Source organism: Drosophila mauritiana, chromosome 2R, assembly GCF_004382145.1.
Source record: "Drosophila mauritiana strain mau12 chromosome 2R, ASM438214v1, whole genome shotgun sequence".
Taxonomy (NCBI): Eukaryota; Metazoa; Arthropoda; class Insecta; order Diptera; family Drosophilidae; genus Drosophila; species Drosophila mauritiana.
Window position 1 is genome coordinate 8,327,950 of NC_046668.1, and position 27,802 is coordinate 8,355,751.

Sequence of the window (27,802 nt, forward strand, 5' to 3'; positions counted from 1 at the left end):
TAAATCCATTTATATTTTTCAAAATCATTTTTAAGCCATTTGTCACTCATTTATTAAAAAGCCTTCCTAATAATATTTAGCTTGGAGGTCCCATACACCTATTTCGAGTAACTATCTATTTAACGCAATAATCCTTGCGCTGCTGTCGTATGACAGCGTTGAGCTTCAAACACTGCTGCCTGAGGGCATCGTTGTCGCCCTTCAGGATCTCAATGGTCTCCTCCTGCCGCTGGATGGTCTGGTGGACGCGCTTTTGAAGCTGATCCATCTCCTGCTTGTGGCGCTCGTTGAGCACTCCCAGCTCGCTCTGGATGTCCGCGTTGAGGTTGTCCCGCAGTCTGTCCCGCTCCATGATGATGTCGCCGCACATCTTCTTGCTGTGGCTCAGCTCCAGCTGCAGCTGCTTCACCTCCGCCTGGCTGTTCCGTACCTGGGCGTCTGCCTCCGCCAACTTGCCGCGAGTCTCAGCGTACTTCTCCCGCAGCGACTTCTCTACGTTCTCGGCCAGAACCAAATCCTTCTCGTACTTCTCCTTCAGGCGACTGAAAAGATGGGATTAGGAGGCGGCTTATACCATTTGGCATACTTGTACTCACTTCATCTTTTGCTCGTGCTCCTCACTGTGCTGCAGTGCGTCGGCCTCCATCCGCACCACCAGTTCGTCCAGCTGACGATCTCTCTCCGCCCGGTAGTGTTGCCTTATGGCGTTCTCCTTCTCCGCCTGGGCTAACTTGGTCTTGTTTTCGTGCTCCGTCTTCCACAGCTCAAAATCAGCCTGGTACTGCTGCTCGATGGTGTTGACCCGGTTCTGGTACTTCTCCTCCTGCTTGGCCATGCGCTCTTGCATTTCGAACTTGGCCTGCTCCAGCTCCTGCTCCTGTTCCCGCAGAGCCTCTTGCCTTCGGGCTTGGTGGTCATTATCCCGCTGCCGTAGTTCCGTCTGCAGGCGATCACGCTCCGCAGCAAACTCCTCGGTTAGTTTCTGGCGTTGCTCCGCCTGTGCCCTCTGCTCCTCCTCCAGTTGGCGCTCGAATCGCTCCCGGATGGCAGTGCGCTCCTTCTCAATAATGGCCTCACGATCTTGGGCGCAGCTCTCGCGAATGCTAGTTTCGATCTGCTCGTGCTTCGTGCGTGCCTCCTCCAAGGCGTCCAGCAACTGCATCTGGTGGGTGCGCTTTAGCTCGGTCACCTCGCGTTGGTGGTCGCAGTTCATCTTGTTGATCTCCGCCTCCAGGCCCTTAACCGTAAGTTCCTTTGAAACAAAGTAAAATGGTAATTATTAATCTAATGCTATGTAAAAAACTACTAATATTCTGGACACTATAATAAGTAATAGTTTTGAATAAGCTAGGATACTAATTACTGATCCAGTGGTGGACTATTCCTAAGCCATCTTTCTCTGTGCTATATCAAAGGATAACAACAATCGCGATCCTTAAAGCTAACCTATGGTAAATTTTTTATACCGAACCTTAATCTTCTTGGTGTTCTCGCGCACCCATCGCTCTCGCCGTATCTTTTCGCCCGCCATGGTGGTCTCCTTGGTCCTTGCCAGCTCAGTTTCTAAGCGGTGCTCCCATGCCTGGTTTTGGCTCTCCAGGCGACGTGTGAGGGCCGCCACCTTCTCGCAGAGGGAGCCCTTGTCCTTGAGCAGCTGCTCGATGAATCCCTGGTGGCGGGTAACCACTTCCTCATAGTGCTTCTTCTGATCACGCAGCTTGGCCGCGGCGGTGGACTTTTCGGCCCGCAGGCTCTTCTGCTTTTCGCCACGCAGCTGGAAGACGTGCTCCTTGGACATATGGATGGCATTGGCCAACTCGTTGGCCCGCAAGCTCAAGGCAACGACCCTTCTGGCAAGCTGGTGATTGGGCAGCATCAGCAACTCAGATAGCCTGAATTAAATAGGAATGTTAGTTATAAGCTTCTAGGGAATCCAAGACACTTCACCCACTTGGGCACCTCATCGGTGACATCGGGCTCCACCACAAACTCCACCTCCGATCGATTGCTATCCGGTATAGAACGACGTGTTTCCATCAGCGTCTTGTCGCAACTACTCTCCACATTGTTCAGGTAGGCCAGGATGTCCCTGTTAGGATACCATAGTGTATAACTGGATGGATTATAATGTGGTTATTCGTATTTACTTACTTGTACTTATCTCCACTTTCGGGAACTTTTCCTTCACTCACAGTCACTGTTTCGGCGGTCTCACAGCGGGAATCTAGGTTTAGGTTCAGTTCGCTGGGGATTCCCTCGGAGAAGTTGTCTGTCAATGAAATCAAATATGAAGAACGCTCCTTTCTAGATCCAAGCCAGTAACTTGCCCCTTTTCTTGTCCTCTTCGATCTCCTTGATGACAGATACTATTTCATCGTATGTCGAGTCCCTGGAGTCCTCATTCGACTTTAGTGACAACTGGGAGGCGGTATCATTGTCCTGTGCCTCGTCCAGGTCCTCCAGTCCCGGCTTGTGCTTGCCATCGTATTGCTTCTGGTCCTGCATGCTCATCCAGCTGTCCACCTTGTCGAGATTGTACTCTGAGAGTTTCCGCTCCTCCCGTAGGCTGCCCACACTGATGGCCTTCTTCATCTTACCCAGAGGAGCTAGATTGGTTGAGGACTTAGTCACCTTGGACTTGCTGCTCCTGGCAATGGGATCGGCACTGGCGGGCTTTACGTTCTCCTTTTTCTTGCCCACAAACGGTGGTGTCGAGGCCACCTTTAGATAGTTATTAATGACGGCGTCGGAGCTGCCATTTGCAAAGGATCTCCTATCATCCTGCACCGCTGGCAAAAAGTTATTCTCTGCCCCGAAGTTTCTTGGGTTGCCAACGGATCTGTAGACGGGGGAACCGTTGTTGACAGCGGAACTATTGGTGGCCATGTTCTTGGTCTCGGACAGATTGTTCTGCTTCTCCTTAGAGGGAGAAGCGTACTTGTCCAGATAGTTGGGTAGTATCTCAATGTTGTTCAGGGTGTCAGTTCCCAAGTGGTTCTTGACCACTTGAACGCCTTCCACAGCTTGTTTATACTCCCTTATAACATCTAGCTCCGATGAGGGAGCCTTTGGGAGAGTTGGTGTGGGACTAGATGGTTCCACTAGTTTGGAGGACTCCATAAACCGGCAGCTTGGCGCATCACAGGCACACTTAACGTCCGATGCCGATGCCTCATTTGTGCTTGTGGTGGAAGAGGATCGCGTGCTGCACGTACAGTTCTCCGAAGGACACTTTGGATACTCGTAGGTCTCCGCCAGGACTTCTCCCTCGGCGGCAGTGGATCCGAAGTGCACGGACTTTTTCTGCCCAACGGGATCGGCTTGTTCCACTTTACTCAGGAAACTGGGAAGAGTTAGAGGACCCGGAGCAGAGATGCTGGGACGCACTTCCTGCTTGTCATTGTCGCAGTCACTGGAGTCCAAGTCCGCGTGCATATTCGGCTTGCTGAAGGACACCCTTCCCGGAAGATCTGGCTTGGCGGTGCGCTGAAGAAGGGCCCCGTTACTGAGGCCCTGATTACCGGAGTACGAGGAGTAGGATTTTCCCTTCTCACCACCTGGCATGTTGACCAGGAACTGCTCCCCCTCCTCGCTGCTGTCGGGAGTGCGTTTGTGTAGCGAGTAGTCGGACTCGGAGGAGTTGCAGGTGCTGCGGCAGAGCCAACTGCGCTTGATGGGCTCCTCCAGCAGGGATTTCAGCAGGTCGTTCGACGAGACTTGTCGCTAAAAAGTGGATATTACAACACTGATGACCGCAGGGTGTTAAACCCACTCACCTTGCCGCCGTTGCGCAGCTCCTTCTCAACAAAGTAGTTGCTCAACCGACGACCGAACTTGGGGTCTGCCGACTGAGGTCGACCCAGGAAAGGCGAGGAGCGACTGCGCTGCTGCAGGAAGTTGGCCGAGCGCGGCCGGAAATGGGGACACGGATTGTGGAGCGTCGTCAGCGAACGACTGGTGTACTTGGGCTTCGTTTTTTGTCGTGTGGCGAGGTTTATCTGCGGTTGACCACTCTTAGTACCTAATCCACAAGGGTAGACCATATGGTTATGAACTTACCTGCGAGCCCTTAAGACATAAATCCATAATAGCTTAGAATTAAGCACTCATTTAGATAGTTTTCGAACTGAATGTCCTGCCATAGCCTACTGGTTTTCGAACCGGACTAACTCCAGTTTGTTTTGGCCAACGCTGAAAACCGCCACCACTTTCATATCGATTAAACGCATGTGCTAGCCACGAGGGTCAGGAGCAGGCCAGATGTTGGTCAGCACTGCAACCCCCGGAAAAAACAGGCGGGTCGAAGTTGACATGGTTACCTTAGTTCTGAACCACCTGAGCTACCTGAACCACCTGACCCACCCTCGATCGCCGGAACAGGTGTCGCGTCCTCTCCATGATTCACCACTCCGTTCCCAATCCGCTCCACTCCACTTCACCCCACTCCACTCGATTATTATTTTATTATTATTCGTGTCTCCCAATCAATCACCGACTATCGCACACGGGCAAACCAGCGGAATCAAAGCAATTAATCACGGAGGGCAACTGATTGCGACTGGAGCATATCGATGCGAAGGTCACCGCACGGGGTTCAATGCTAGACATCGGCAAACACTTTCGGTTTTCATTCACCACGTCTAGGAACTACTGCCTGAGCTCGTAGTCTTAGCATTTTCGGGGGCGACTTATGGAGCATTACTCTGACTAATTGTAAACATTTCTTAGATTCCTGCAATGAACGTGGTAATACCCCATGAATCAAAGGCTGACTTCGGCAGGCAAAGCCCTGGAGATCCAGAGATCTAGATTTCCATATAGCGATACGATACGATACAATAGCGCAACTCAATGCGCCATTTAAGACACTTCGAGTTCTAAGACAACATTCCCCCATGGACAATTGGTGCGTCTGGTGGGCAAACAAAAATATTGTTATCTTTGTGGAACAAGTTAAGGTACTCTACGAGACAGTAAATACACACACTTGTGGTGGAGCACCTTTATCGAAGACCATCCAGTGCCCGCGAGAGGAATATTCCAGCCCAAAGACGCATTCTCAATATTAATTAATAATTTATTTAAATAAAGCAAATAGTGTCTATTGCAATACACGTAGTTTGGTCTAGCTAGTCCCGAAAAGACGCTTTGGGGACCGGGCCTCCATGGGTGGCTCTATGGGGGGTAAGGCACTCCAGCTCCAGCTCCAAGTCCAACTCCGACTCCAACTCCATTCTCGATACTGACTGATGCACGAAGCATAAAATTAAATTTGGCAACATTTCTCGTAATCAACTTAGCAGCTAACACAAAATACAACACAATATAGTTGATGGTTTCTTGTTTAACAAACAAATTGCACTACTCCGATCTCCTATTCCGCCCGCAGCACGGACGTCACCTGGACCTCATTCTGCTCGTCGCTTTGGATGTCGAACTTCAGCTTGGTCAGCTCCTTGAGCTCGCCATTCGATTCGGCGGACACCTCGCTGACCACCTTCACGGTATCCGGATACTTGTTCTCCCCGCTGCCCAATTCCTGCGAGAAGCTGACCACGGTCTTGGGTTCGTAGTTCACTCCCAGGGCTCCACTGGGATCCGGAGTAGGTATGCTGGGTCCATCGCTACTCTGTCCGTTGGTGTGCGAAATGGTAATGGCCTCCGCCTCCTCCTTATGGCCATTGGTGGCAGGAACAGCCTCCTCTTCCTTATGGCCATTTGTGGCAGGAACAGCCTTCTCCTCCTCCTTCTGGCCATTTTGCACGGGAGCAACTGGCTCCACCACCTCCACCTTGGCTTCCACGGGAGCGGGAGCTTGAGTGGGCTCCTCTACCACGGCCTCCGTCTTTCGTTCGGCTGCCACTGGCTCTGGAGTAGGTTCTGGAACTGGCTCAGGGGTGGCTTCCACCTCCGCCTCATCCTCTCCTGCCACTGCCTGGTTAACTTGCTCAATGGCCTTGGCCACCTCCTCGGGCGCCACGTCAGAGTTCTTTGGCTCCTCACTGTGTCCATTGCTAACAGGGGCCTCTGGTTCGGGTTCAGTGATGAGAGCAGAGGTGGTTACAGCGGCCACCTGAGGTTGTGCCTCCACCTTCTCCACCTTCTCCTCCTCCTCCACCTTCTCGGCCACTGGAGCGGGAATCTCGAGGGCGGGCACAATGGCCGGACTGGCCATGGTCTCCACGAACGAGGTGCGATTGGGCGAGTCCGGCGAGATCATAACGTGCGTGAAGTAGCCGCTGCGCCGGCTCTCAAAGTCCAGCACGTTCTCCTTGGCCAGACGCTCCTGGATGCGTCGCTGGCGCCTGATGAACTCCGGCACGTTCTCGTCCTCGCCCTCGGCGGGTGGGGGTGAGTCCGCCAGCTTGGGTCGTCGCAGCACGACCTTGGCCACCTCGTTCTCCGACTCCGCGGCGCCATTGCCATTGGCGCTTCCATTGCTGGCCCAAGTGGCAGCCGCATTCGAGGGCTTGAAGACCCCGTTGAACTTGGTGCCCACTATGAACTTCTGGCTGTTGGCCACGCTGCTGTTGGCGCTCTTGTAGGCGTTGTAGTTGTTGTTGGCGCTGGGCTGGGCGGACAGTGGGCTTCCGTTTCCGTTCTCGTCGACCTTCGGCGACTTGGCGATGGTGAAGTTGGGCTTGCCATGGCTGATCAGCAGCTTGGTGGCCGGCGACGGGCTCTTGTCCGGCAGAGGCGAGGGCAGTCCGCTGCGGATCTGTATGCTCGGCTTGTTGTTGATTGTATCGGCCATGTCTGTCTGCCTTTGAATCTGGTCGTGATCGGGGCTTTTACTTTCCGTTTCCGTCGTTCACTCTAACGGTGAAAGAGAAGAAGACAAAGCCAATTAATAAAACATTTGGGAGAGCAAAAATTAAATCATTCGCATTCAATCATGCAAATTCGGAGGCATAATCATTCCAGGTGAAAGAGACGAGAGCTTCGAAAAGCGAATGGACCTCCGGCTAATTGCAGCAATTTTGTTTGATTAGCTGAAACCGACTTGAGGTCAGTAGCGGAATAATATCTTATCGCAGGCCCTTAACGATTTACTGCTAAAAACTTGAACTACATGTGCACTATAATTTTTTGTGCAAGATTGATTAGGTTCCGCTGAAAGAAAAGAGATGACTCATGGGTCTGGACAATTATTTAAAAATGTGATAATGCATCAAGCGAACTTAGTACTTCACTTCAGGCTTTCCTCATAAGCTTATCAACCAAGTGGGAAAAAAACCTTTATACTATTGTTAATACTTTTTATTTCTTCCATCCCAATCGCTTGCCAATCTAGTTGATTAAAGCGAAGCGCTTCGTTCTGCCAACTCACTTTCGCAAGCAAATAGTTTGCAATCGTTTCACATGGCGTATGCGTAATTACGCAATACCAGCCATTGGCAGTGGCAGTGAGCATTCCAGGGTCAGCCACTGTCTACGGGTCTATTGTAAGGCCCCCAAACAAATACCGGTTGATCGCTGATAGAGCTAAACTTGCTTAAATATCAATTAGATCGATGGCACACTCAAATACCCGGGGCTTGTCCAGGTAAAATGGACTGGCGCTCGCCTGCAATTGTCCTAATTGTCCGCCGGATCAGATCGATCAAGCCCATGTGACACTGCTGTCCATGCCCAAAACCCATCAGTTGACCAAAGCACGTACCCAGTGCGATCGTAACTGATAGGAATACAGAGACCACTTTCATTGCCAGCCCATTTCCATTTGCATTTTCCGTCGTTCTTCGACGGGCTAATTGAATTAAGAGCTGCACTTTATGGACCTGCATGCAACTCGTAAATTCCAGACGCATTCGATTGCCCCTGGACAGGTCAGCTCTTTGATTTTCGCCTTTTGATTACTCAGGGCCGGTCGATTCACAATAAATATCTAGTTATATTTTTGCAACTGGGTTGGACTTAGCCAATTTAATTAGCAAAGTGTAGTTAGCTTTAAGACATGTGGATAAGAAACTCTTACTACTCATTTCTAATGTAATGTGCTGACTAGGCAAGGAAATCCCATAAACCCGTCGTTTCTTGAAATATTTATAGGGCTATAATCAGGCCGTAATCTTCCAAGATTATCTGCAGATACTTCTACTTAGTCAGAGGGCTCACACAGCTCCGCCCAAATTTTATAAGTGACACAGAAACTGCCCCACCAAAGAGTTTATTGCAATTTTTCCCCAACCTGTTATTGGACCCCATGACAAACAGTAAAACAATGTCTGGCACTGATAAAAGCGAAACGAAAACGAATTTGTATCCGAGTCTCGGATTTTCGAGTGTTTCAACTCTGCCGCCTGGCTTACTGGCAAATGAGTCTTTTTATTCGTTTCTGACTGCGAGCGAGTGCTAATTGCGCACAACTGGGATGAAACTCTGGCCACAGACCGCTGCCACATAATTCCCAAGAGCAATATTTTGCTTTCGCCCTCTGTATTTGCTATTTGCATTAGTATTATTTTCCCACTTGGCGGCTAGCCGGCAATCGACCAATTGGCCTTGAAATAGCTGTTGTTTACGGCGGCATGAAGTGCACTGCTGGCTATTTTCGTTACCAATTTGCATAAGGTGAACGAGAGTGAAACACCTTTGGAAACTAGTGGAGTACCCAGGGCTGGGCTGATTTGCTGGTTAATATCATATCATATATAGTATTGGAACTGCCAACAGAAAAAGAGATGATTGATAAAAATTGCACATTTAAAATCAGAAAGATTAAGAACCATCATTACTTAAATATATTTTAAGACACATAAATGAATGGCAGGGTTATCTAAAAAAAAACCTTCAAAGAAGACAAAACAATCATTTAGCTGTGACTGAAAGTTTATCGGAAAGTTTATAATATATAAACTTATTTTATTGGCAGCCATTCCGTTTTTTATAACATCATTTTGGAATAAATTTTATATCTCTACCAAGCCTATTAATCATTTTTATGACAAATATCTAACAACATTCTTGAAGCACTTCCATGAAACTCTTGAATAAGAATGATATTACTTATGACTTGTTTCAGCATTTAATAATTTTTGCTGTTGATGAATAACGAAGCCGCGATTACCATGAAACTCAGCTATATAGAAATGTTTTCTTTTTCGAAAGTGTTTGAATACCATAAAATATCTTTTGTTCATCTGGGAGCAAAATCGTTCGCTGAGCAAGATATTAAGAAATTCCCGACAATGCGAGGGAATGGCCACTTTCCTATTTGCCATTTCAGACGAATTCTTTGAATCTTCTCGCATTCAGGGTGTGAATTGAGGCGCTGAGATAAAACCCGGGGCCATAACAGAGCGTTTGCCTTTGAAATTCGATTTGGAGCTGCGTGAGTTGGGTGCGTCTATCACTCGGCGGATCAAATCGGATTCCCAGCTCCCCCCTGAACCTTCTTCCGATCTACCTTCGAGCATGGGGCCCTATGGAGCGAGTTGTGGTTGCAGACAAACTCGGTCAGCACTGTGTGAACTGGAAACGAGTACAACAATTGCAATCTGTTTACATCTCTTGGGAACATCTCTTCTGCTGCGGACTGACTTGGCCAAGAGCTACGGCGCAGCGGGCACATAAATATCAGTCGGAAGGGAGCCAAGGTGGAGCGGTAATCTTATCAAAGACATTGCCAAAATAGGGCTGATAAGCGGGCCAGCATAATCCGAGGCGATAAGGCTGCACTGGCGATTTGGCCACTGGTAACTTGGGAGCACTTGGGTGCTGGCCACTTGGAGTATTACCCAATCATGTGATTAACGGCCCTAGAGAGCGCGAAAAGAAAGTGAAATCGGCTGGCATGAACGAAAAAAAAAACCATAAGTCGGAGCCCGAGTTCAAGGCACCTCAATGGATCTGCGGCGGGGAGTGTTTTGCCGCCTGGCCGCATAATTAGTTGTAAATATTTTCATACACATTTTATGGGATTTATGGGTATGAGGAGGCGATGGTTATGCCGTGAAAGCAGGGTCACGTCGGGGAATGAGTTCCCTCGATTAGGGCCCGTATATATAAAATGTGTGTAGAACGCGTTTCAGATGCGCGACAATTCGTTATAGATGGCCAATTTAGCGGCCAGCGGCCACAAATGTCAAAGTCACGAACGTCGGGCGTAAGCGGCTTTGTTTTTTTTTCTTTTTGCAGCGGGCCAACGCGGCGTATGAGCGATCGTAAGGCGCTCAGACGATATTTACACGTTTGCAGGTTTCTCGGTTTTTCTTGCAAATATGATGGCATTACGCTCTATTATTTGGGCACACACACTCACACACTGGAATGTCGGGAGATATGGACGCACCTATAATTGGAGGCTAACTGTCCGCTGCGTTACCGTAAAACGCCAAAACGTAACTGAATACTGAAAACAGAAACTTGAACGAGCAACTTCGAACGCCTGGAGTAGTCGCAACATCGTCGTCGCTCGTCGGCAGTTATCGCTCTGCTCGTGCGCATGTAGCTGGCACACATATGGCATATAGTTAGTTATATGGCTGGCAAAATAAATACGAATTCCGAGGGCCAGATATTCACCTGGAGAGCTTAATAGCCGTGGCCCAGAGCGAAATGCCCTGCAGGCGCCCTGCGTGAAAGGTGCGCGCCATAACATGCCCCCACGGAATAGCACCATCCGGAAAACGAAGGTGATGTGTGTACATTACTTAATTGCTGGCCGATTATGCACCATCTGAACTGGACTGTGGAGCATTTGGGCGCGAAGTGTCCAAAAGTGGACACTTCCGACGTGCGAAATGGATGAAAATCCAATCCACCGAACTGGCATTAATTGCGCCCGCGAATATTTACGTAGTTTACACGTGCTGCGAGCGCATGATCTGCTGATCGTGAATGCGGTAAGAGCCCGGTTATCTGTTTATTTGCTCGGCAAACGGCAACAACTCGGAGTTGACTCACTGTTTTGTTTATTTGCTCAGCCCAATGGGTCAGCTTTGCGGGACAATTGCTTTAGCCAGACCTATTTACCTTATTTACTCGGTTGTTCAATAAGTAGAAGATTACTTTACGACAGCCGCTATTACGGCTTATTTATAGAAAAGTTATTATGTGTCCCCACAAGCAAGCGATTTTCAACTGACTTTCGAACAGAATATTAACGAAAGGTATACAAAGTTGACTGTCATTAGAAGAGTATTTAAGCTCATTTATATATTCACCTTCTGATTAATTCATATATTACAATATTGCATTCAATTGGTTATTTCATACTCTGCATACTGTTATCTATATTGTTCGTTATGAAGAGAAAAATAATATTTTCAGGTTGCTTTTGAAAAAGTATATAAAGTTCACTGTCATCACAGCTATCATCAATATTGTATCAAATTGATTAAATGGGTTCAGCCCAGTTAAAAAGTCTGCCAATACAGATAATAACCTCTTGTCGAATTCTTAAAGCTTGCTAGTTTTACAATTGTAATTGTCACGGGAAATATTTGGCAATTGTCCCCATAAACTGATACACAATAAAGATAGTAAATGTTAATGATTTGAAAAAATAGGAATAAATGACATAAATTTAGAAATTTGTTAGCACTTATCGCAAGTTGACTTTCAGTGTTTTCCAAAGACTATGGTATTCTCAAGTACGTCAGTAAAGATAAAAGTCATTAGGTAGGGGATTTTGAATACAGTTAAGCTTCTATGGGTATTTCCCTTTTGACAAAGAGAGTATTTTTTAAATAAAACAATTCCACAAGTGTATTTACCATACACTGCAATTGAAAACCGATCTTTGATTTTGAACATATTCGGGGCTTCCTAAATTGAAGGTCGCATAAACATAATCGCTAGGCTTCCCCGAATGAAATCAACACACGAAGCCATATCGGCGTGATAACTACGTCCAACGCCGAAACTTTATGACCTGGTGCTATTTGATTATTTCGCCGATAGAGGGAGCAAAGTGTATTTGCCATTTACACGATTACGATTCTGTGGCCCAGACTGTGACAGTGGGTGTGGGTGTGGATGTGGGTGCCCTAATGCGAGGGCTTCCGCGCAAAGGCGACCGACCCGTTTCCCCCCGGTGGCCGTGAAAATCTCGGGGGAGTGGCAGCGGGATGTGGCAGAGTGGATCCGAATCCGAGCCGAACCAAACCACACCAAACCGAAGCGAGTGGAGGGGGAAAAGCTGTTTAACCTGTGCCCGCGGGGAGTGGCCTGGCCCCAAAACGGAATGAATGCCCCATATACATGCTGCCCGGTCATCAGAAGCCTGGAAAACTGGTAACTCGGCACAGAGAAAAAATCCAGCAGATATAGGTCATCGATTCGGAAGTTATCCACCACAATCACAGAGGCTCAAATGTTGTTCGCGTCTTAAAAATGCGCCACTATGTGGTTCCAACAGTTTGAGAATCACGTTTATGTAACTAGAATATTAAGTAAGTATATATGTATGTGTCTAACAACGAATGCCATACTTCAGTATTTCAAGTGCAAGTTATCCAATTTATCAGACTTTATCATTAAGAGATCGTAATGTTTTAGAACATGGAATAATTAGAATGCCGAGTTAAATGAATGTAATTTAATTCGAACTGATATATTTTAATAGTTTCTTCTGTGTCGACCTGTTTTTACCACCTAGCAAAGGAATCCAGTTTTTGGCCAGTCAATCGAGGTGCTAATTTACTGGGAGATCAGAACAGAACTCCATAGAACTCGCCATATCTTCACTGCCAGCTGCCCAGGCGGTGTTTGCACATCGTTACAATTACAATTAGCCCGTCGAGTGCTTTACTTTAATGATCTATTTGCGAGCGCGGTTGAATAACACGCTAATTGACAGCCAACACAAACGGACGTGCACTTGAGCCGGAGTCGCAGTCCAAGTGGGAATCCGATGGGGGATTCGCAACCTTGACAAAGAAAATTTCCAATTAACGGCGCTTGCCAATTTGCGTACACTGCGCGAAAAAAGAAACAGAGACACGCACGAAAGCGGCGCACGCAGTTCGTTAAAAACTTATTCATTTCTAGCAATTAAGCCATAATGGCGATAGTTAACCAATTGGGTCGCTGGCGCTCCGAGCAAAGAACCCAAATTCTGGCCACTGCGTGATCTGCGAGGGGCTAATCGCAAATGGCAAAAATGGCAAATAATGTGGACGAAAGAAAACACATTGATTGGCTTGATTATGCACAATAAAGCGGAGTCGGTGACTTTTGTCAGCTTTCCATTCGCTTATGGTAAATTGCTGGGCGCTGCTGCCAATTAAAATAGAAATTGTTGACCAGCCGAAAAGTCTGTCGTCGTTTGCTTTGCATAAAAAATTAAATCTTCAGCACACAAACGAAACATACGAATTGTTATTGCTGTTGCTTTTTTGCTGCTGCTGTTGTTGCTGCTTCTGATGCACGCGGTGTAAAACTTTCGAATCCGCTGGCTTTGTATCGTATGGGATCGGATCGTATCGGATTGGATCGGATGGGATCGGAAACGTTTGGATAGAGCAAAAACGCTCTGCACAGGCGCGTAACGTGTTTTCGACTGAGCTCGAGATCGCGACTGCGCCAACAGCAGCTCCGAAAGCAGCAGCGACGCTCAATGCAGCAACAGTGCCAGTTTTAATGAATGAAAGCGCAAGTTTTTACCACCTTGTCAGGCCAACAATGTGCACTTTTTGTGCGTAAGGCAACAAAGCCCGTCCTTTGAGTTCACACACAGAAGAAGAGCAAAACAAAGCGAAATCAAATATTACTTTTTGGCCGAGTGTCGTCTACCATTTGAATTCGAATAAGACGTGCTACTGCCTATCGATAAGTCTAAGGCCCAGGTCGAATTTTCCAATACTTGCATTTGTAAATGAAAATACCTATCGGCAAACAAACCGTACCTGAAAACGATAATAGGTTTATTGAATGTGTAGTTTTCGGAATAAATTGCATGCAGATTCTAAGGACATGACAACACAACACTCAAATAAGCAACATTATGTAGAAAGTGCACGCGTATACATGAGAAGTGACTCCTCCATTTTAATCAAATGCTGCCTTTGTAATGCAGACACTTTTGGCGGTGACAAATGGAAGGAATTCTTAAGGCACCTGGTTCAAAAGCATGGAGACGAAGGTGAACTTAATGAAGATGAGGATGAGATCCAGGACGAGGTTCAGGTGGAGATGACCAACCTCTTGGAGGCGTCTATTGCTCAGGAATCCAAGTTGACGGAAGTACAGGAATCGTTCACCAATGTGGAATTTCTGGAAGACGAGGTGGAACCAAACTTTTCACCAGAGGAAGAGCAGGATCATGAAGAGTTCGCAAGCAACAGCCACCATGTAAGCAGCCTTGGTTATTAATTACACTTGCTTGACTTCGATTCTTTGATTTCCACAGGACTACATCTCGAACCAACCCAACAAAGCCTTCTACAGCCTGCAGCGCACCAGCCCCGGAGTTATTCAGTACTTCATTCACCTACTGCGGAGACACAAATTCTTCTGGATAACTGAGCACGGGATCAATAGAAAAGATCGCATGGACAGTTCCCAAAAAGTGGCAGAGGCCCTGTTCCATCGGTTTCACTTTCAGTTGGACCCACAGGTGGTCAATGCCAGTGCCCGTTTCCTGCAAGTCTGGTTTGAGCGGCAGTATGTTATGCAGTTGAGCAACTCCGACTTCCGCTGCCGCTATCCAAAGTACTACCACAGCTTGCTGAAATTCATGCCCACAAACCACATATCAGTGACCATTTGCGAGGAGTGCGACCGACGGTTTCTTAACGAGCGCCAGCTACGGCTGCACAAATTCCGCGTCCACGGGGGACCCAATCCGAATGTTTGTCATGTGTGCCACCAGAGCTTTCCACTCGCCTCCAAGCTAGAACAGCACCAGGCACGATACCACTTTAAGCGGCCGGAGTGGCAATGCAGCAAATGCGATTACAACGCACCTTCCAAGTGGGACTTCCAACAACACCAGGCCATGCACGCGGGCCAAAGAAACTATATCTGCGAGTTGTGCGGGCACAGCTCGAAGACCAGCTCCGCCCTGGCCGTTCATCGGCGAACTCACGACCAACCGAAACTAAGTTGTCCGCACTGCAGCCGGCAATTTCGAGAGAATAGCACCTTGAAGAGCCACATCCGGAAATTTCACGACGGTGACAGTGCGCGGCAGCTCTCCTGCGACTTTTGCTGGCGGAGATTCCAGACGCTGGAGATGCTGAAGCTTCATAAACTGGTTCATCTTCAAAGCGAAGAAATGGAATCAGATGAGGAGGATGATCCAGATGAATTGGACAGATTCGTTAGTTAAGTACGTTTCGAAAAACATAGAATAGTAATTTAAATTACTCTAATAGTAAAACGATTCCAAACCTTACATGGCAATATATTATAAAACATAAATATATATAAATCGTAGCTTAACTTAATTGTAGATATTAATAATTTACATATGTTCTTATCTACTTTGATAGAGACTTACTGTAGTGTTTATGCAGAACCCTACGAGATTTTCTTCTGAGGTGACTTTTTAATTAGCCATACACTATTTTTTTGGTATTAAACTTACTATAACTACATTCTCGCCACGTATTAAAATCTGTGAGAGCTCTCGCCGAATCTTCACGTTTTTTCGGTTAAGGCTTTTGACTTCAGTCCTGGGAAGTGTGATACCCAACTCCTTGAGGCGGTCTGTGCAATCAACAGATGTGTCGCATATGTTTTGCTCTCCGTATTTGTACTTGCGTCGCTTCCAAGTTTCGGTAACATTTCTCAGGAGGAGGTTCCACTGCTTGTCAAAGGCCAACAGCTCACCCTCGACACTGCCGCCCACCGATCCGTGCTTGCGCACCACCACCCGAACTCTTCTCCTTTCAGTGGATTCATTATGGCTAGCAGGGGGTACGTACTTCGTTAGAAGTTCCAATGGTCCGACAGCCGCCTCCATGTAGGTGAAAATATTTCGATGATGCTTCGTTCTGCTACTAGTGGTGGGCATCTGGTGCGGCTGAAAACGTCGCTCAGAAGGTAGAATATCTACTGCCTTGGAAGTGGAAGCCTTTTTCGATGTCCCCTGGTCTCCTCCTTCTGCGGATCCCGGCTTTTGGCGCTTGTTCAGCTGCCAGATGCCGAACTTTTTAAGTGCACTCTCGAAGGCAGCCAGATTCTGGTAGATGACCTTTGGAACAGCATCGGTCACCCTAAAATTGGGTTCGTATAACGCTCGCAGAGGATTAAACCTATCACTGCCCACATCCAATTCGGAGATTTCTGTGGAGTCGTCCTCATTTGAAGTTTTCTGGTCCCTCGATTCCATGGTACTCATTCCCGAAGTCGGCCGATAGAAGTCTGATAGAACAGAGTAACTTAAATTTTTTTATTTTTCCGCTTAAAAGGCAACAGGCTTCTTGCAAAGTTATGTAAACAAAGGAGCACGAATTCGCCGGCTGCATGCCCGATAACAGTTATCGATTAACCTGGAGGGAGCGGGGATGGTAATTTAAAAATAAAAGTATTATGTCTACCCTATCACTGAAAAATATTACTAAGAACCAGGTTTCATTTCTTATCATCAGTTGCTACTGCTGCCAGTTTTAGATATAAATTTAGGGTGTCAAAATGACCGCTGATATACATAAATGCATGTGTTGTCCAGCCTTGGTAAGATCTTCATCAAAGGAGAGCTTTTTGTCCAATAAACCTAATCAGTGGAGCTTTTGACGCAGAGAAAGCAATAAGTGTTACAGCGCAAAGGAGATGGCAAGTGAGTGAAAAGCGGGGATTAGCTGGGAGATCCTTGAGTAACATGGCTTATCCTGCAGCCGGCGGAAACAACTCGACCTTTGACCTCGGTCCCAAGACTCTGGCGGCCGTGGGCGTCGGCCTGGTGGCGGTGGGCGGGGCTAGCTACCTACTGTACCGCCATCTGACTCGTGATGTGATGCCCCAAAAGTGGCGACGCGTGGGCACCGTGGAGAGGATCCACTTTTTTCCGGTCAAGTCCTGTGCCCCCATGGACATCTCGAAACCCGGAGTGGAGTACGACTGCGATGTACTGAGCATGTCCTTTGAGGGAATAAGGGATCGCACCTTGATGGTGGTCAATGAAAAAAACGAAATGATTACGGCTCGGGTGTATCCGCTCATGACCCAGATCAAGTCGAAGAAGGTATCGCCCAGCAAGCTTGTGTTTAGCGCCCAGGACATGCCAGACCTGGAGCTAGACTTCGAAAAGCTGGACGGTCCTGGCAAGGATGTGAAAACTTCCGTTTGGGGCGTTTCCATAGACGTGATGCCCTGCGGAGATCGGATCAACACGTGGTTCTCCCAGGCCATCCTGAAGAAGGAGAGCGGCCTCAAGCTAGTTCACTATCCCTATCCGAAACCAGTGAGATGCACCAATCCCCGCCTAAAGTCCATGCCATTCATAAGACAGGAGGACTCGGTAGGTTCCTGATGGGCAATTCGAAGTGTTAGGACCCGGATCACCTTTGATTTGAATTCTTTCCACAGGGCACTTTCAACGATGCCACCAGCTTTATGCTGATGAACCTTTCGTCGGTCGCCGATCTTAATACTCGGCTAAAGAATCCGGTGGATGCACTTCAGTTCCGAGGTAACTTCGAACTGAAAATGGATGTTGATGAGCCCTATGCCGAGGACAATTGGCAGTGGGTGCGTATAGGCGAAGATGCTGTTTTCCGTACGGTGGCGCCTTGCACTCGCTGTATTTTTACAAACATAAATGCGAAGACCGCCGAGAGGAGTTCCGAAGGAGAGCCTCTTAAAACGCTCAGAAGGTGAGTTACTTGCCCACAGAAATATCTGAGGAGTACTACTAACATAGCCCGACCTTCATATCTGGAATCCACAGCTATCGCTTGTTCAACTACAGTTCGCCGGCTCTGGGCGTTCATATGGGACTTCGGCTGCCGGGAAAGGTGAAGGCCAACGACGTGGTGTATGTGGAGGACAAGTGAACATTCGATTATCTCTTCTAACACTTAATCCGGTATACATTGAAGTTTATTACATAGAACATAGATAATGAGAGTACTGTAGAGTTTTATATGCAAATATACATGTGTTATGAGCCTATAACAATATAAACAACTTTTAAGCAACTTGTCCTAAACACAGGACTGCCAAGCGAGGCCACCGCAGGCCATGCTCACAATCACGTAAACGATGAAGGTTATCACCAGACCCACCACCACGTAGACGCGGATGTTCTTCCAAAACATTTGACGCGCCAAATTTCGCGAGGCCTTGCGGAATGCAACGGACTGTAAGAGAGATCAAATGAAAAACATATTTCAAAGTCTCTGCTTGGCATCACCTTACATTATTGCTCAAATTTTCGGTCTTGTTGACCAGCAGCTCCAGTTTCTCGCCGCGATCCCGCAAGCTGTCTGCAAATGGGTTGAAAAGGGGATAGTAAACAAAAAGAACATAATGATTTTCCTTCCTTCATACCAATATTCTTAACCATAATGTCTTTAAGCTCGTCAATCTGACCATGTACTCGCGAAATGGTGTCCACCTCCCGGGACTGACTGAAGTAGACCATCTGCTGGGCCAGGACCTTGGAGAACTCCGTGTTCATGGAGTAGGCGATGGCGGTGGCCACCTGGAGGCCGTAAGTCTGGATAAACTTCTGCTTGATATCCGCCAAGAACAGGAAGGCCCGTGACCGTTCGAATTCCTACGAAGAAACGATACGTTATCGATTGGGCAATAAGCAACTGAGGTGGCTAATTGGGCCAGTGGTTCGTTCACCCACGTTGTCGGTGATGCACATGTAGACCAGTTTGTTCTCACAGGTGTAGTGGATCAGGTAGTCGCCGTGTGTGTAGGTCATCTTGTGGTTGTGCACCCCGATCCGTCCGATTATGTGCTCCGTCACTTCGGCAAAGTTGCCGACGCACTCCGCAAACTTCGCCAGCACGGTGGTGCCCCGCGATATCACACTATATAGTATCGGCATGGTGCCACAGATTCTCCTTTGTTAAGGGCGCGGTTGTTCAGCTCCTCAGGCCGCTGCTTTGTTTTGCTTATCGGAGAATCAGCGATGATCCGTCAATGATGACGTGCTCTCGGATTCTGAGAAATGTACATATCGATTTAGAAACTACTACTATCCCAATTGCGAGCCTATCAATCTGAACAATAACTCTGTTTATGAGTAACATACGTATATATGTGTAATATGCAAATTGTTATATCAAAGTACTTGCTTTGTTTATCCAATTAGGTTCGCCTCGAGTTTGTACCGCAACTGCAGATTTACATTTTGTGTAAGCGGCTTAAGTTAATATCGATTTTCAATTGCTTTTACCGAACACTTTAAAAACATCACAATACCATGGAATTAGCTCGATTTTTGCATTGCAAATAACAACAATTGCTGACGCTTCGATGCAGTTATAAAATTAGTGGTGGAAAGACATGGACGGTACTATCGATGCATCGATATTTAATGAACCCGGTATGTATTGTTTTATCCCACGGTCACACTGTATAACGTGTTTTACACATTATGTTCTACGGTCTTATTATTATTTGCATTTGATTATTAAATTTAATGATCTCCGGCTCTTAAATAGGGACATCCCACCAATACCGTTTTAGTATTGACGAGAGCATCAGTTCACCCAGTTAAGATTCTTCTCCCCGAACAAAGAATATTCCATATAATTTTTAAAATAACAGCGATCCCAAGCTTTTGGTCCTGAGATCTTTGAGCCTGGATTCAATCGTTTGGACAGAAAAAGCGGCAGGTAATAGCTTAAACTACGTACACACGCAAGATACAATATACATAGTTTCAATTTGCGCATATTCTGCCGAAATATTCGATTTCAAATGTCAGATACGGTTTAAGACTTAAAATTCTCATATATTCTGGCCACAAATATAGCAAATTTTCAAATGTTGAGTATTTTATAGGATAAGGTTTCTATAGAATTGAACATTAGAACACAATAAGTATGCTTAAATTAAATCATTTATCAAATCTCATACTTCGTTTTGGGTGTAGCTATCACTATTTAAGTCGCAGAGTTAAACATTTTTCTTATTTCTTATTTAGAAATTTTCTTCTATCCAGAAACTTCAGAGTTCTTTTTGGCTTTCAGCTGTAGATTCAACTATAGACCATATATAAGCTACAAAAACTTCTAATGCTAGTTTTAGCAAGAGGGAATGCTATAGTCGAGTTCTCCGACTATACGATACCCGTCACTCAGCTAGTAGAAATGCGAACGAGAAATTTTATTATTATTTTTTTTTTAATATCGATAGAGGCATAGGCCCGCCTCAGGAAGCCTCATGCTTAATCTATTCAATACACACTAGCTTTTATAGATCCTAAGATCGAGGCGTTCATACGGACAGGGCCATACCTACCCGGCTTTTGACCCTGATCAAGAATATATATATATATTCTTTTTATGGTCGGAAACTCAGCCTTTTACCTGTTGCTTTCTTTTCAACGAATCTAGTATGCCCTCTTACCAAAGACACTACAATGAATAACAAGATGCGTAACGCCATACGATTTTTTTGTACACGATTTTTTGGGCTGAGTTTAGAGCTGGCTCCCGGCTTTCTCGAATATTTGTTCAAGAACCAGAGAGCGGAGAGCTCTACAGCCAGCAGATCTCATCTATCTGTATCTGATAGTCGGAAACGGACATTGTTTCCTCAAGTTTTATTTCGAATACAAATTGCTCAACGAATCTTTAAAGCAATATTGATAGAATCTTATCTGATGGGGGTAAACAAAGACAAAGTAAATAGTAATAAAAAGAAATACAATGTAGTTCCTTCATAGCGCTGCCTAAAACTTGCACTTTTTTCTGTATTTATATACATACGTATGTATGTACATATGTGCACGCAATTTACTTGCATTAATACATATGTAGGTGCCTATGTAACAGCATTTAACAGCATTTGAATTCCAGCGAAGCTTTCGCGAGTTCTTCAAATCGATCTGGCAAGCCCGGAGACGTACATATGTATGCAGGCGAAATGGCAATCGCTAGCAACGTCGAAGAAGCGGGGAACGCGGTTCGCGCGGAAAAAGGCAGAAAATATTTTTATTTTCGAAAGATGATAGGAGATTATATTGGTGAGTAATGCCCGATGGACGCCATAGACTATACGATCGTGATTTGTTGCAGACACCTCTGTTCGCATTGTGGCCACTGTGTTCCTGGCTGATTTACTCCGTCGCTTGTACCACTGTGTCGTCGAATATGGGAGCAATGGGCGGTACTATTTGCCCGAGGATCGGCTGTGGGTAATCTTGCGGCGCTCGTGCACGTACAACAACAGGTCGATATACCTGATTGTAGGATTCGTTCTCGTAGCTTTTTTTCGAATTTCGGTTACCGGGAATTACAGGGACGTAGTGCCCACGACGCTGTTTCTGGTCCATATGCCGCTCTACTGGATATGGAGCTTTAGCGATATGGACCACAGCACCCTGAGCTACTCGCACTGGATACGTGACTCCCATGGACTGGACTATGCGGCCGGAATGGCCTCCAACTACTTTCACGGCTACCTCAAACTTTCACTGCCCGAACGCAAGGATGATGGGCTCAAACAACGAATGGAAATGTACGAGGTGAGTTGATCTCTTTTTCTGTGCACAGAAGCAATACAAATTTATTCCCCAGGACAAGAATAATGTTACCTTTGGCATTAAACGACTGGTTATCCTCATTCCCGACGAGATGTTTGTCAACGGCGTACTAGAAAGCCACTTACTTGACAAAGCTGAGGTAAGTGTTAATTGCTAACAAAGTTTGCACAATAAGTACAGCATTTTGTTTTCTAGCCCCTGGAGACCCAGTTCATCAACCGAGCCGGTGTCTATCGTCCTTTTAAGCACGCTGTCTACAGAATGAACAAAAAGGTCAATGGCAGGACCTACTACTTTGCCATCGAGGGTGCCACGCCCTTGATATCCTTCTTCGATGCGATATATTCCAACTTGTCGGCCACCTGGCAGATGCAGGAACTGAAGCGGGAGATCTGGCTCAAGTTCTACAAGCACCTGAGGGAACTCATTACTACGTGGCCGGAGACCCGAGACCTTATAGAGCTCATCATCTATAACTGTAGGTTGACAACTCTTCTAAGGGTTTTGTAAACTACTTGAAAACGAAATGTTCGTAGACTTGTATATGTTCACAAGTATAACGATTTTCTTTTCAGCCCATGATAGCAAGGGCAACCTTGTGGATGTTGGCGAATTGCTTGTAGCTAATATGCAAAACAAAACCAAAACTCTTGACGAAATTTCCCACTAAGATTTCCAATCAAAAACGATTCCAACGATGACGTTGGATAGTAATACCAAAGTTATTCTAGTGTCTTTGGCAATACTGACATACAATTTTTTGTGATTAAACAAACATTAAAGATTAGAAAGGTGAGTGAGTGAGTTTATTTTCTGTTTCCGCCCTAACCATTTTGTCGCGGAACACATCGCCAGTTAGCCACACAAACACCAGTTGTTTCAGTTGTCTCTTAGGGCGATGATTATGTGCTAGGTGTTACAACGAAACGAAATTAATATCTTTGTAAATTGATGCAAATTTTAATTGTAATGCGCTGTTTGTTTTACTTAAAACTAATAAAAATGTTTAGTTTAATAAATAAGTTATACAATAAGTTATTAATTCAAACTGGCTTTCACTAGGAAATGTTTAATAGATGTAAAATATATATGCCTAATTCTCGGAAAGCTGACTATCCATATGCGATTGGGATGCTTCCAATTCCTTCAATTTGGCCTGCGCCTTGGCCAACATTCGAGCCTTCCATATTTCGTAGTCCTCCGCTGGAGGCTTATATGCCTTCTTTGCCACCTGACCCTTGATATTCTCATTCTGGTTCTCCTTAAGTTTACCATCCATATCGGTGCTGGATGGTACTTTGCTCTCCTTGTGGTGCTTAGCTATCATGCGTTCCCACTGCTGCTCGAGCAGCTGAAACTGGGAGGGTCGAAGATTACTGAAAGGCATGAGCTTTGACTTCGAAACCTTCTTTTTGAGCAGGCGGCAGGCCTGGAACACGGCCATGGTGGCGTACTGAGGATGGCTGGTGTCGGTACCCGTGTCCTCGGTGGCCGCTACGCCCTTGAAGAGAGTCATAAGCTCCTCCGCCTTGCGGGCAACTTCGTTGAGACCCAGCTGGACACAGATGTCATTCACGCTAGCCAATTTGTTTAGGTCCAACAGCTTCTCGAACATCCGCTTGTTGTTGAGGTAGTGGCTCTTGCGCAATCCGGACAATTTCAGTGCCTGCTCCTTGTCGAACGCGATCCCAATCATGCAGGAAGCAAGATCCGCACACAGCACTATCTTTCCGTACTCATTGATCTGCAGAGGGACATTCGTGGAGCGCAGCTCCAGGAGGCGTACTAGTTCGGTGGTTTTCCTGAAAGGATTCGATTTTACTGGGTAAACCTTCAAACCTATTAATTTTTTGCTTACTCTAGCACTTTTGGCTCCTCCCTTAGGCCCATTTTCGTAATTAACTGTTCTATTAAGGTAGTCATTGTAGTTATTAACAATAGGCTGAAATTCTAGTCGTGCGTTGTTAAAACTGAAATAAAGTACAACAAATGGCGCGAAATGCATCAGCTGTGAGCGATAAGGCTTTGTTTGTAGTAATCGAGTTTCGATAGCACATTCAAACGGAACCAGATCCGATAACCGGCGAGCAAAATATTTATATCGAACGATAAGTATTAAAGAATGGAAATATAAAAACCCAAAAATTCACCCGATTTAGTTTATTTATTTTGCGCTTTAGGGAAATATAAAATTAACATTATGTAATTAGGCCCAGAATTAGATTCACTGGCACACAAACGAACTAGTGCGTCTCATTGTCGCTGTCTTCTTCCTTGTTGGCAGCATCGCCGGCTTTCCTCGCCTTCTCCGTCAGTTCTGAGGGATTTATGAGATGTAGGCCACCGGTTACCCTGCCCACCAAACCCATTTCGAAGCGGAAGTCCTTGTCCTTCAACTCGTCATGGACTTTGTAGATGCTAAAACATAGGATAGATATGTTAATTATGAATAAGTGCAATAGATGTCCCAAAAATGCTTCCTATTGTCAAAGCAAGTAAGTTTCCACTCGAAGCTCGGCTTGAGCCCATCCGATTTTTGGAACACCCCCTTTTTTTTTTGTTGTAAACGTACATTTCACCGGCGCTCTCCACCAATTCGTCGGTCCTCATATCCGTCTTGAGCTTCTCCATCTCAGTCTTGGCCAGCTGCTTGGCCTTGCCGCTGGCGCAGGCGAAGTAACCGAAGGAGGAGCCAGACGGCTCGATCTTGTAGAGCTGTGGCCCCTCGACCTCGTCCCAGGAGGCGAGGATGATGGACAGTCCGAAGGGGCGGACGGCACTGTACAGGGTGTAGGCGTGAACGTAACCGGCGACTCGGTCGCACAGGTGCTTAAGGGGGATAGCCTGCTCAAATTGCTGCCTGTAGTTGGCTGCCTCCTGACGCGCAATGTCCGCCACATAGTTTCCATCAGCCACCAAGCCGGCTACCGCCATTCCGATGTTCTTTTCGATGGTGAAGATACGTCCGCCGGCGTCCGGTTCGTACAGCTTACTGGTGATGATCTTCTCGACGGCCAGCACCACGGCGTCCTTGCCCCGAATCCCGATCACGGTGCCGCTCTTCTCCACCGCCTTGGAGGCGTAGTCGATCTGGAAAACGCGGCCATCAGGCGAAAACTGCGAGGCCGACAAGTCGTACTGAAAGCGAGAGGGTGACGTTAGGAATCTGCTGATAGGCAGTTCGCTGACCACTTACTCCAGTGCCAATAGTACTCATAGCGAAGACGCGGTGAAAATTTAAACAATTCAAACGCAAAAATTAGTTTTATTCCTTGGGTCTAATGCGACGATGATTTGACGGCTTTTGCTTGGCTAGTGGTGGACAAAACAAAGGGGCCAATCGTCCAAAGAGTTTCGATAGTCTCGGTACGACTATTGGCAATAAAAACCAATCGTATCGTATACCAATCACGATTTTTTTCAGATAAAATTCGAATGGTTAAAAATAAATCACCAATTCATGCAACTTTATTTGTTTAGCACAATTCTAGTTAATATCTTCTTGTTTAATATTTCTCTATTTATATATTTGGAATATCCACTAACATCCTCTGTAAAGTAACATTTTGAACTAGTTCCGTTCATGTTCTGATCCGCGGCGCACGCGGTTTTTGTATTTATAAACAACGAAAATCATGCTGGCGGGTATCAGCGAGAAAAGGTAACTTAAACTTGCTAATTACATGATGATTGCAAGACTAAAACAATTTTAAAATCCAGCTATGCGGCGGAGGCGCGCTACACGAACTTCTACGCCGGCGGCGACATCGCCTGGAGCCCGAATGGCCATCATCTTTACTGCCTCAATGGCTCAGCTGTAAACCAGGTGGATGTGCAGACCTCCCAAGTCATAAAGAGCTATGACTTGACGTCCCCGTTGGCGGATAACAAGAAGCCGGCGGAGTTGGACAATATCGATGTGGAGGAGGATACGATTACTTGCTTCGGACTGTCCCAGGAGAACCTGGTCACTGCCCATCGAAGTGGCCTGCTAAGACTGTGGGAGCTGGACACTGGGAAGCTGGTGAAGCTGTGGAAGGCCCAGCACAAGGGACCAGTCATCCGAGTTGAATTCAGTCCCTGCGGCAGGCTTATCTGCACCAGCGGAGGTGCAGATGCCACACTGAGGCTGTGGGACTACTCGAACAACAGTTGTCTGGGTGCCCTCAAGGATTTCCCTGGTCCCGCTTGGCTCATCGTCTTTCATCCCAATGTGCTGCGCAAAGAGATCTACGCCGGAGGTTCGGATAACTCTGTCTATGCCTGGAACTACGAGACGAAGACACTTGTGCACAAGATGCGAGGTCACCTGTCGCAAGTCACCGGCTTAAGCTTTAAGAGCAACGCGTCCGACTGCAACGAAATCGTAACTGTGAGCCGGGACAAGGTTATGATCGTGTGGCAATTGCAGGAGCAGTTGGAGAGCAAGCAGTTGAAGGTTCTTCCCTTGTACGATGAACTTGAGGGAGTCGTGTACGCGGACGAGGGACAACAGATAATCGTGGCGAGTGGATCAGGCAAGCTGCAACAGGTCGACCCGAAATCTTGGAAGATCAGGGATATTCTCTCTCAATCTGATTTCCAAATCAGTAGACTCCTGCACTGCAGCGAGCTAAAACAGCTGGCCTTGGTCACTACAGAGCAGAATATCTTGGTCTACGACGTGGAAACCCTGGAACCCATCAAACACTTGGTGGGTTACAACGACGAGATCCTAGACATGTGCTTTATGGGCGACAACGATCGCTACCTGGCCGTTGCCACCAACAGCAAGCACTTCAAGCTATACGACACGGAGCACGACATGAATTGCAAGCTGATCGTGGGTCACTCGGATACGGTAATGTCCCTCGCTGCCTCCCAAAATCTGCTGATTTCGGTGGGAAAGGACTGCAGCGTTCGGCTTTGGAGGCTTCAGCACGACAAGGATTGCTCGCTTGAGGCTCTGACTCAACAGGCCAACTGCCACACGTCCACTATCGGTTGCGTGGCCATGACGCACAACGGAGCCACCGGCTTTGCATCAGTGAGCCAAGATGGCAGCATGAAGGTGTGGCAGCTCGTCAGAAGTAAGGAGGATCGCAACTCGTACTCCTTCAACCTCCGCTACGCAGCGCTTTCCCACGACAAGGAGGTGAATTGCGTGGCATATGCTCCGAATAACAAGCTTATTGCCACCGCGTCGCAGGACAAGACGGCCAAGGTGTGGCTGGCGGAGTCCAACACGCTACAGGGAGTGCTGCGTGGACACACCCGTGGTGTTTGGAGTGTGCGCTTCTCTCCGGTGGATCAGATCGTGCTCACCTCATCATCGGACTGTACTCTGCGACTCTGGTCCATCAGCAATTTTTCGTGCATAAAACGCTTCGATCAGGAGTGCACCATACTCAGAGCCGAGTTCCTGGATCACGGCAAGTTCATCATCTCCGCTGCTTCGGATGGCCTTCTAAAGCTGTGGAATATCAAGACCAACACATGTCTGCAGTCCCTGGACGAGCACAACGATAGGGTTTGGGCTCTGGCCGTATCTGCCAGGAGCAATCGGTTCTTTTACACCGGCGGGGCGGACTCCAAGCTGATTCGCTTCGGTGATGTCACTCAAGTGACGCGAAACGAAGAGCTGGACAAGCGGCAGGCCACATTGGAGCAGGAGCAGACTCTACATTCCCTTCTGCACGCCCAGAAGCAGCTTCACAAGGCCTTCGTGTTGGCTCTGAACCTGGACAAGCCCAAAGCCAGTTTCGATATTATCAACCACTTTGTCCGCAAGCGGGATGAGCCCGGTCTCCGCCAATTGGTTGACCAGTTGAACGTTGACCAGCGGGTTGCGCTGCTGCAGCATGTCAAGGCATGGACCACCAACTCGCGCCACTCGCAGGCAGGCAACATGATCCTTAAGTACTTGATCGGGGATGCTCTTCAGGATCCCAAGGCGAGGTTCTACAACAATGGCAACATGGTCGAGGTACTCACTCCCTACGTGCAGAGGCACTTTAAGCGGGTCACCGAGCTGAACAAGGAGCTGGCTTTCCTAGAGTTCATTGTCAAGTGTATGTGACTTTAGCTTTGGAGCCGTTTCATTCATGATTGTTAACTTAATTCAGTTTAATTAATTTTAAGAAAAAATAAAGTAGATAATCATACATCATATATTTACTTCGTGATGTATACTTACCAAGTCCA

At 46.9% G+C, this 27,802-nt stretch overlaps 10 protein-coding genes across 14 annotated transcripts; 4 read left to right on the forward strand and 6 right to left on the reverse strand.

The window, feature by feature from the left end:
• Positions 1-16: 16 nt before the first annotated feature.
• Positions 17-4,224, reverse strand: LOC117137137 (centrosomal protein of 131 kDa). The gene is made up of 8 exons (XM_033298437.1): positions 4,060-4,224; positions 3,777-3,998; positions 2,328-3,723; positions 2,152-2,269; positions 1,952-2,089; positions 1,472-1,892; positions 597-1,252; positions 17-542 (listed from the first exon to the last, which is right to left on the reverse strand). Exons 1-8 carry the CDS (start codon positions 4,084-4,086, stop codon positions 116-118), a joined length of 3,405 nt encoding a protein of 1,134 aa, XP_033154328.1. The 5' UTR covers positions 4,087-4,224; the 3' UTR covers positions 17-115.
• An 832-nt stretch (positions 4,225-5,056) lies between these two features.
• On the reverse strand, positions 5,057-13,515 carry LOC117135801 (E3 ubiquitin-protein ligase RNF12-B). Of its 3 annotated transcripts, none has more exons than XM_033296297.1 (2): positions 13,321-13,515; positions 5,057-6,816 (listed from the first exon to the last, which is right to left on the reverse strand). In XM_033296297.1, exon 2 carries the CDS (start codon positions 6,752-6,754, stop codon positions 5,375-5,377), a length of 1,380 nt encoding a protein of 459 aa, XP_033152188.1. In that variant the 5' UTR covers positions 6,755-6,816; positions 13,321-13,515; the 3' UTR covers positions 5,057-5,374. The 3 variants fall into 3 exon arrangements, with proteins under 3 accessions (XP_033152188.1, XP_033152189.1, XP_033152190.1); XM_033296298.1 differs by lacking the exon at positions 13,321-13,515 and adding an exon at positions 10,295-10,395; XM_033296299.1 differs by lacking the exon at positions 13,321-13,515 and adding an exon at positions 10,265-10,348.
• A 113-nt stretch (positions 13,516-13,628) lies between these two features.
• Positions 13,629-15,545, forward strand: LOC117135802 (zinc finger protein 112). The gene is made up of 2 exons (XM_033296300.1): positions 13,629-14,298; positions 14,357-15,545. The coding sequence occupies exons 1-2, from the start codon at positions 13,879-13,881 to the stop codon at positions 15,275-15,277; spliced, it is 1,341 nt and encodes a 446-aa protein (XP_033152191.1). The 5' UTR covers positions 13,629-13,878; the 3' UTR covers positions 15,278-15,545.
• Positions 15,337-16,421, reverse strand: LOC117135804 (U7 snRNA-associated Sm-like protein LSm11). Its single transcript, XM_033296303.1, has one exon. It carries the CDS (start codon positions 16,289-16,291, stop codon positions 15,512-15,514), a length of 780 nt encoding a protein of 259 aa, XP_033152194.1. The 5' UTR covers positions 16,292-16,421; the 3' UTR covers positions 15,337-15,511.
• An 88-nt stretch (positions 16,422-16,509) lies between these two features.
• Positions 16,510-18,063, forward strand: LOC117135803 (mitochondrial amidoxime-reducing component 1). Its single transcript, XM_033296301.1, has 4 exons — positions 16,510-16,729; positions 16,788-17,410; positions 17,479-17,765; positions 17,840-18,063. Exons 1-4 carry the CDS (start codon positions 16,723-16,725, stop codon positions 17,943-17,945), a joined length of 1,023 nt encoding a protein of 340 aa, XP_033152192.1. The 5' UTR covers positions 16,510-16,722; the 3' UTR covers positions 17,946-18,063.
• LOC117135805 (vesicle-associated membrane protein 7) lies at positions 17,974-19,068 on the reverse strand. Its single transcript, XM_033296304.1, has 4 exons — positions 18,749-19,068; positions 18,442-18,670; positions 18,310-18,377; positions 17,974-18,251 (listed from the first exon to the last, which is right to left on the reverse strand). The coding sequence occupies exons 1-4, from the start codon at positions 18,950-18,952 to the stop codon at positions 18,096-18,098; spliced, it is 657 nt and encodes a 218-aa protein (XP_033152195.1). The 5' UTR covers positions 18,953-19,068; the 3' UTR covers positions 17,974-18,095.
• Positions 19,069-19,647: 579 nt separating this feature from the next.
• Positions 19,648-22,653, forward strand: LOC117137159 (stimulator of interferon genes protein). Of its 3 annotated transcripts, XM_033298470.1 has the most exons (6): positions 19,648-19,745; positions 20,934-21,100; positions 21,153-21,601; positions 21,654-21,758; positions 21,815-22,097; positions 22,195-22,653. In XM_033298470.1, exons 2-6 carry the CDS (start codon positions 20,986-20,988, stop codon positions 22,287-22,289), a joined length of 1,047 nt encoding a protein of 348 aa, XP_033154361.1. In that variant the 5' UTR covers positions 19,648-19,745; positions 20,934-20,985; the 3' UTR covers positions 22,290-22,653. The 3 variants fall into 3 exon arrangements, with proteins under 3 accessions (XP_033154361.1, XP_033154360.1, XP_033154362.1); XM_033298469.1 differs by lacking the exons at positions 19,648-19,745; positions 22,195-22,653 and adding an exon at positions 22,175-22,194 and having other exon boundaries at positions 20,963-21,100; XM_033298471.1 differs by lacking the exons at positions 19,648-19,745; positions 20,934-21,100 and having other exon boundaries at positions 21,185-21,267; positions 21,327-21,601.
• On the reverse strand, positions 22,556-23,623 carry LOC117137161 (origin recognition complex subunit 6). The gene is made up of 2 exons (XM_033298472.1): positions 23,478-23,623; positions 22,556-23,421 (listed from the first exon to the last, which is right to left on the reverse strand). Exons 1-2 carry the CDS (start codon positions 23,540-23,542, stop codon positions 22,713-22,715), a joined length of 774 nt encoding a protein of 257 aa, XP_033154363.1. The 5' UTR covers positions 23,543-23,623; the 3' UTR covers positions 22,556-22,712.
• Positions 23,624-23,764: 141 nt separating this feature from the next.
• LOC117137658 (proteasome subunit alpha type-3) lies at positions 23,765-24,951 on the reverse strand. Its single transcript, XM_033299199.1, has 3 exons — positions 24,816-24,951; positions 24,192-24,757; positions 23,765-24,037 (listed from the first exon to the last, which is right to left on the reverse strand). The coding sequence occupies exons 1-3, from the start codon at positions 24,834-24,836 to the stop codon at positions 23,863-23,865; spliced, it is 762 nt and encodes a 253-aa protein (XP_033155090.1). The 5' UTR covers positions 24,837-24,951; the 3' UTR covers positions 23,765-23,862.
• Positions 24,952-25,196: 245 nt separating this feature from the next.
• LOC117138260 (transducin beta-like protein 3) lies at positions 25,197-27,769 on the forward strand. Its single transcript, XM_033300223.1, has 2 exons — positions 25,197-25,280; positions 25,340-27,769. Exons 1-2 carry the CDS (start codon positions 25,255-25,257, stop codon positions 27,675-27,677), a joined length of 2,364 nt encoding a protein of 787 aa, XP_033156114.1. The 5' UTR covers positions 25,197-25,254; the 3' UTR covers positions 27,678-27,769.
• Positions 27,770-27,802: the final 33 nt, after the last annotated feature.

Excerpts from the sequence above, each read along its gene's own strand:
- LOC117137161 (XM_033298472.1), bottom strand. The coding sequence starts at position 23,542 with ATGACTACCTTAATAGAACAGTTAATTACGAAAATGGGCCTAAGGGAG. Across the intron at positions 23,422-23,477 it reads GAGGAGCCAAAAGTGCTAGA|GAAAACCACCGAACTAGTAC; the intron begins GTAAGCAAAAAA and ends GAATCCTTTCAG.
- LOC117135803 (XM_033296301.1), top strand. Across the intron at positions 17,411-17,478 it reads TCATAAGACAGGAGGACTCG|GGCACTTTCAACGATGCCAC; the intron begins GTAGGTTCCTGA and ends TTCTTTCCACAG. Across the intron at positions 17,766-17,839 it reads CCTCTTAAAACGCTCAGAAG|CTATCGCTTGTTCAACTACA; the intron begins GTGAGTTACTTG and ends TGGAATCCACAG.
- LOC117135805 (XM_033296304.1), bottom strand. The coding sequence starts at position 18,952 with ATGCCGATACTATATAGTGTGATATCGCGGGGCACCACCGTGCTGGCG. Across the intron at positions 18,671-18,748 it reads ACATGTGCATCACCGACAAC|GAATTCGAACGGTCACGGGC; the intron begins GTGGGTGAACGA and ends GTTTCTTCGTAG. Across the intron at positions 18,378-18,441 it reads CATTATGGTTAAGAATATTG|ACAGCTTGCGGGATCGCGGC; the intron begins GTATGAAGGAAG and ends ACCCATTTGCAG.
- LOC117137658 (XM_033299199.1), bottom strand. The coding sequence starts at position 24,836 with ATGAGTACTATTGGCACTGGA. Across the intron at positions 24,758-24,815 it reads TGAGTACTATTGGCACTGGA|TACGACTTGTCGGCCTCGCA; the intron begins GTAAGTGGTCAG and ends TCTCGCTTTCAG. Across the intron at positions 24,038-24,191 it reads GTGGAGAGCGCCGGTGAAAT|CATCTACAAAGTCCATGACG; the intron begins GTACGTTTACAA and ends CCTATGTTTTAG.
- LOC117137159 (XM_033298470.1), top strand. The coding sequence starts at position 20,986 with ATGTATGCAGGCGAAATGGCAATCGCTAGCAACGTCGAAGAAGCGGGG. Across the intron at positions 21,101-21,152 it reads GATGATAGGAGATTATATTG|ACACCTCTGTTCGCATTGTG; the intron begins GTGAGTAATGCC and ends GATTTGTTGCAG. Across the intron at positions 21,602-21,653 it reads AACGAATGGAAATGTACGAG|GACAAGAATAATGTTACCTT; the intron begins GTGAGTTGATCT and ends TTTATTCCCCAG.
- LOC117137137 (XM_033298437.1), bottom strand. The coding sequence starts at position 4,086 with ATGGATTTATGTCTTAAGGGCTCGCAG. Across the intron at positions 3,724-3,776 it reads AGCTGCGCAACGGCGGCAAG|CGACAAGTCTCGTCGAACGA; the intron begins GTGAGTGGGTTT and ends TCCACTTTTTAG. Across the intron at positions 543-596 it reads GAGCACGAGCAAAAGATGAA|TCGCCTGAAGGAGAAGTACG; the intron begins GTGAGTACAAGT and ends CCATCTTTTCAG.
- LOC117138260 (XM_033300223.1), top strand. The coding sequence starts at position 25,255 with ATGCTGGCGGGTATCAGCGAGAAAAG. Across the intron at positions 25,281-25,339 it reads GCGGGTATCAGCGAGAAAAG|CTATGCGGCGGAGGCGCGCT; the intron begins GTAACTTAAACT and ends TTTAAAATCCAG.
- LOC117135801 (XM_033296297.1), bottom strand. The coding sequence starts at position 6,754 with ATGGCCGATACAATCAACAACAAGCCGAGCATACAGATCCGCAGCGGA.
- LOC117135802 (XM_033296300.1), top strand. The coding sequence starts at position 13,879 with ATGTGTAGTTTTCGGAATAAATTGCATGCAGATTCTAAGGACATGACA. Across the intron at positions 14,299-14,356 it reads TCGCAAGCAACAGCCACCAT|GACTACATCTCGAACCAACC; the intron begins GTAAGCAGCCTT and ends TGATTTCCACAG.
- LOC117135804 (XM_033296303.1), bottom strand. The coding sequence starts at position 16,291 with ATGAGTACCATGGAATCGAGGGACCAGAAAACTTCAAATGAGGACGAC.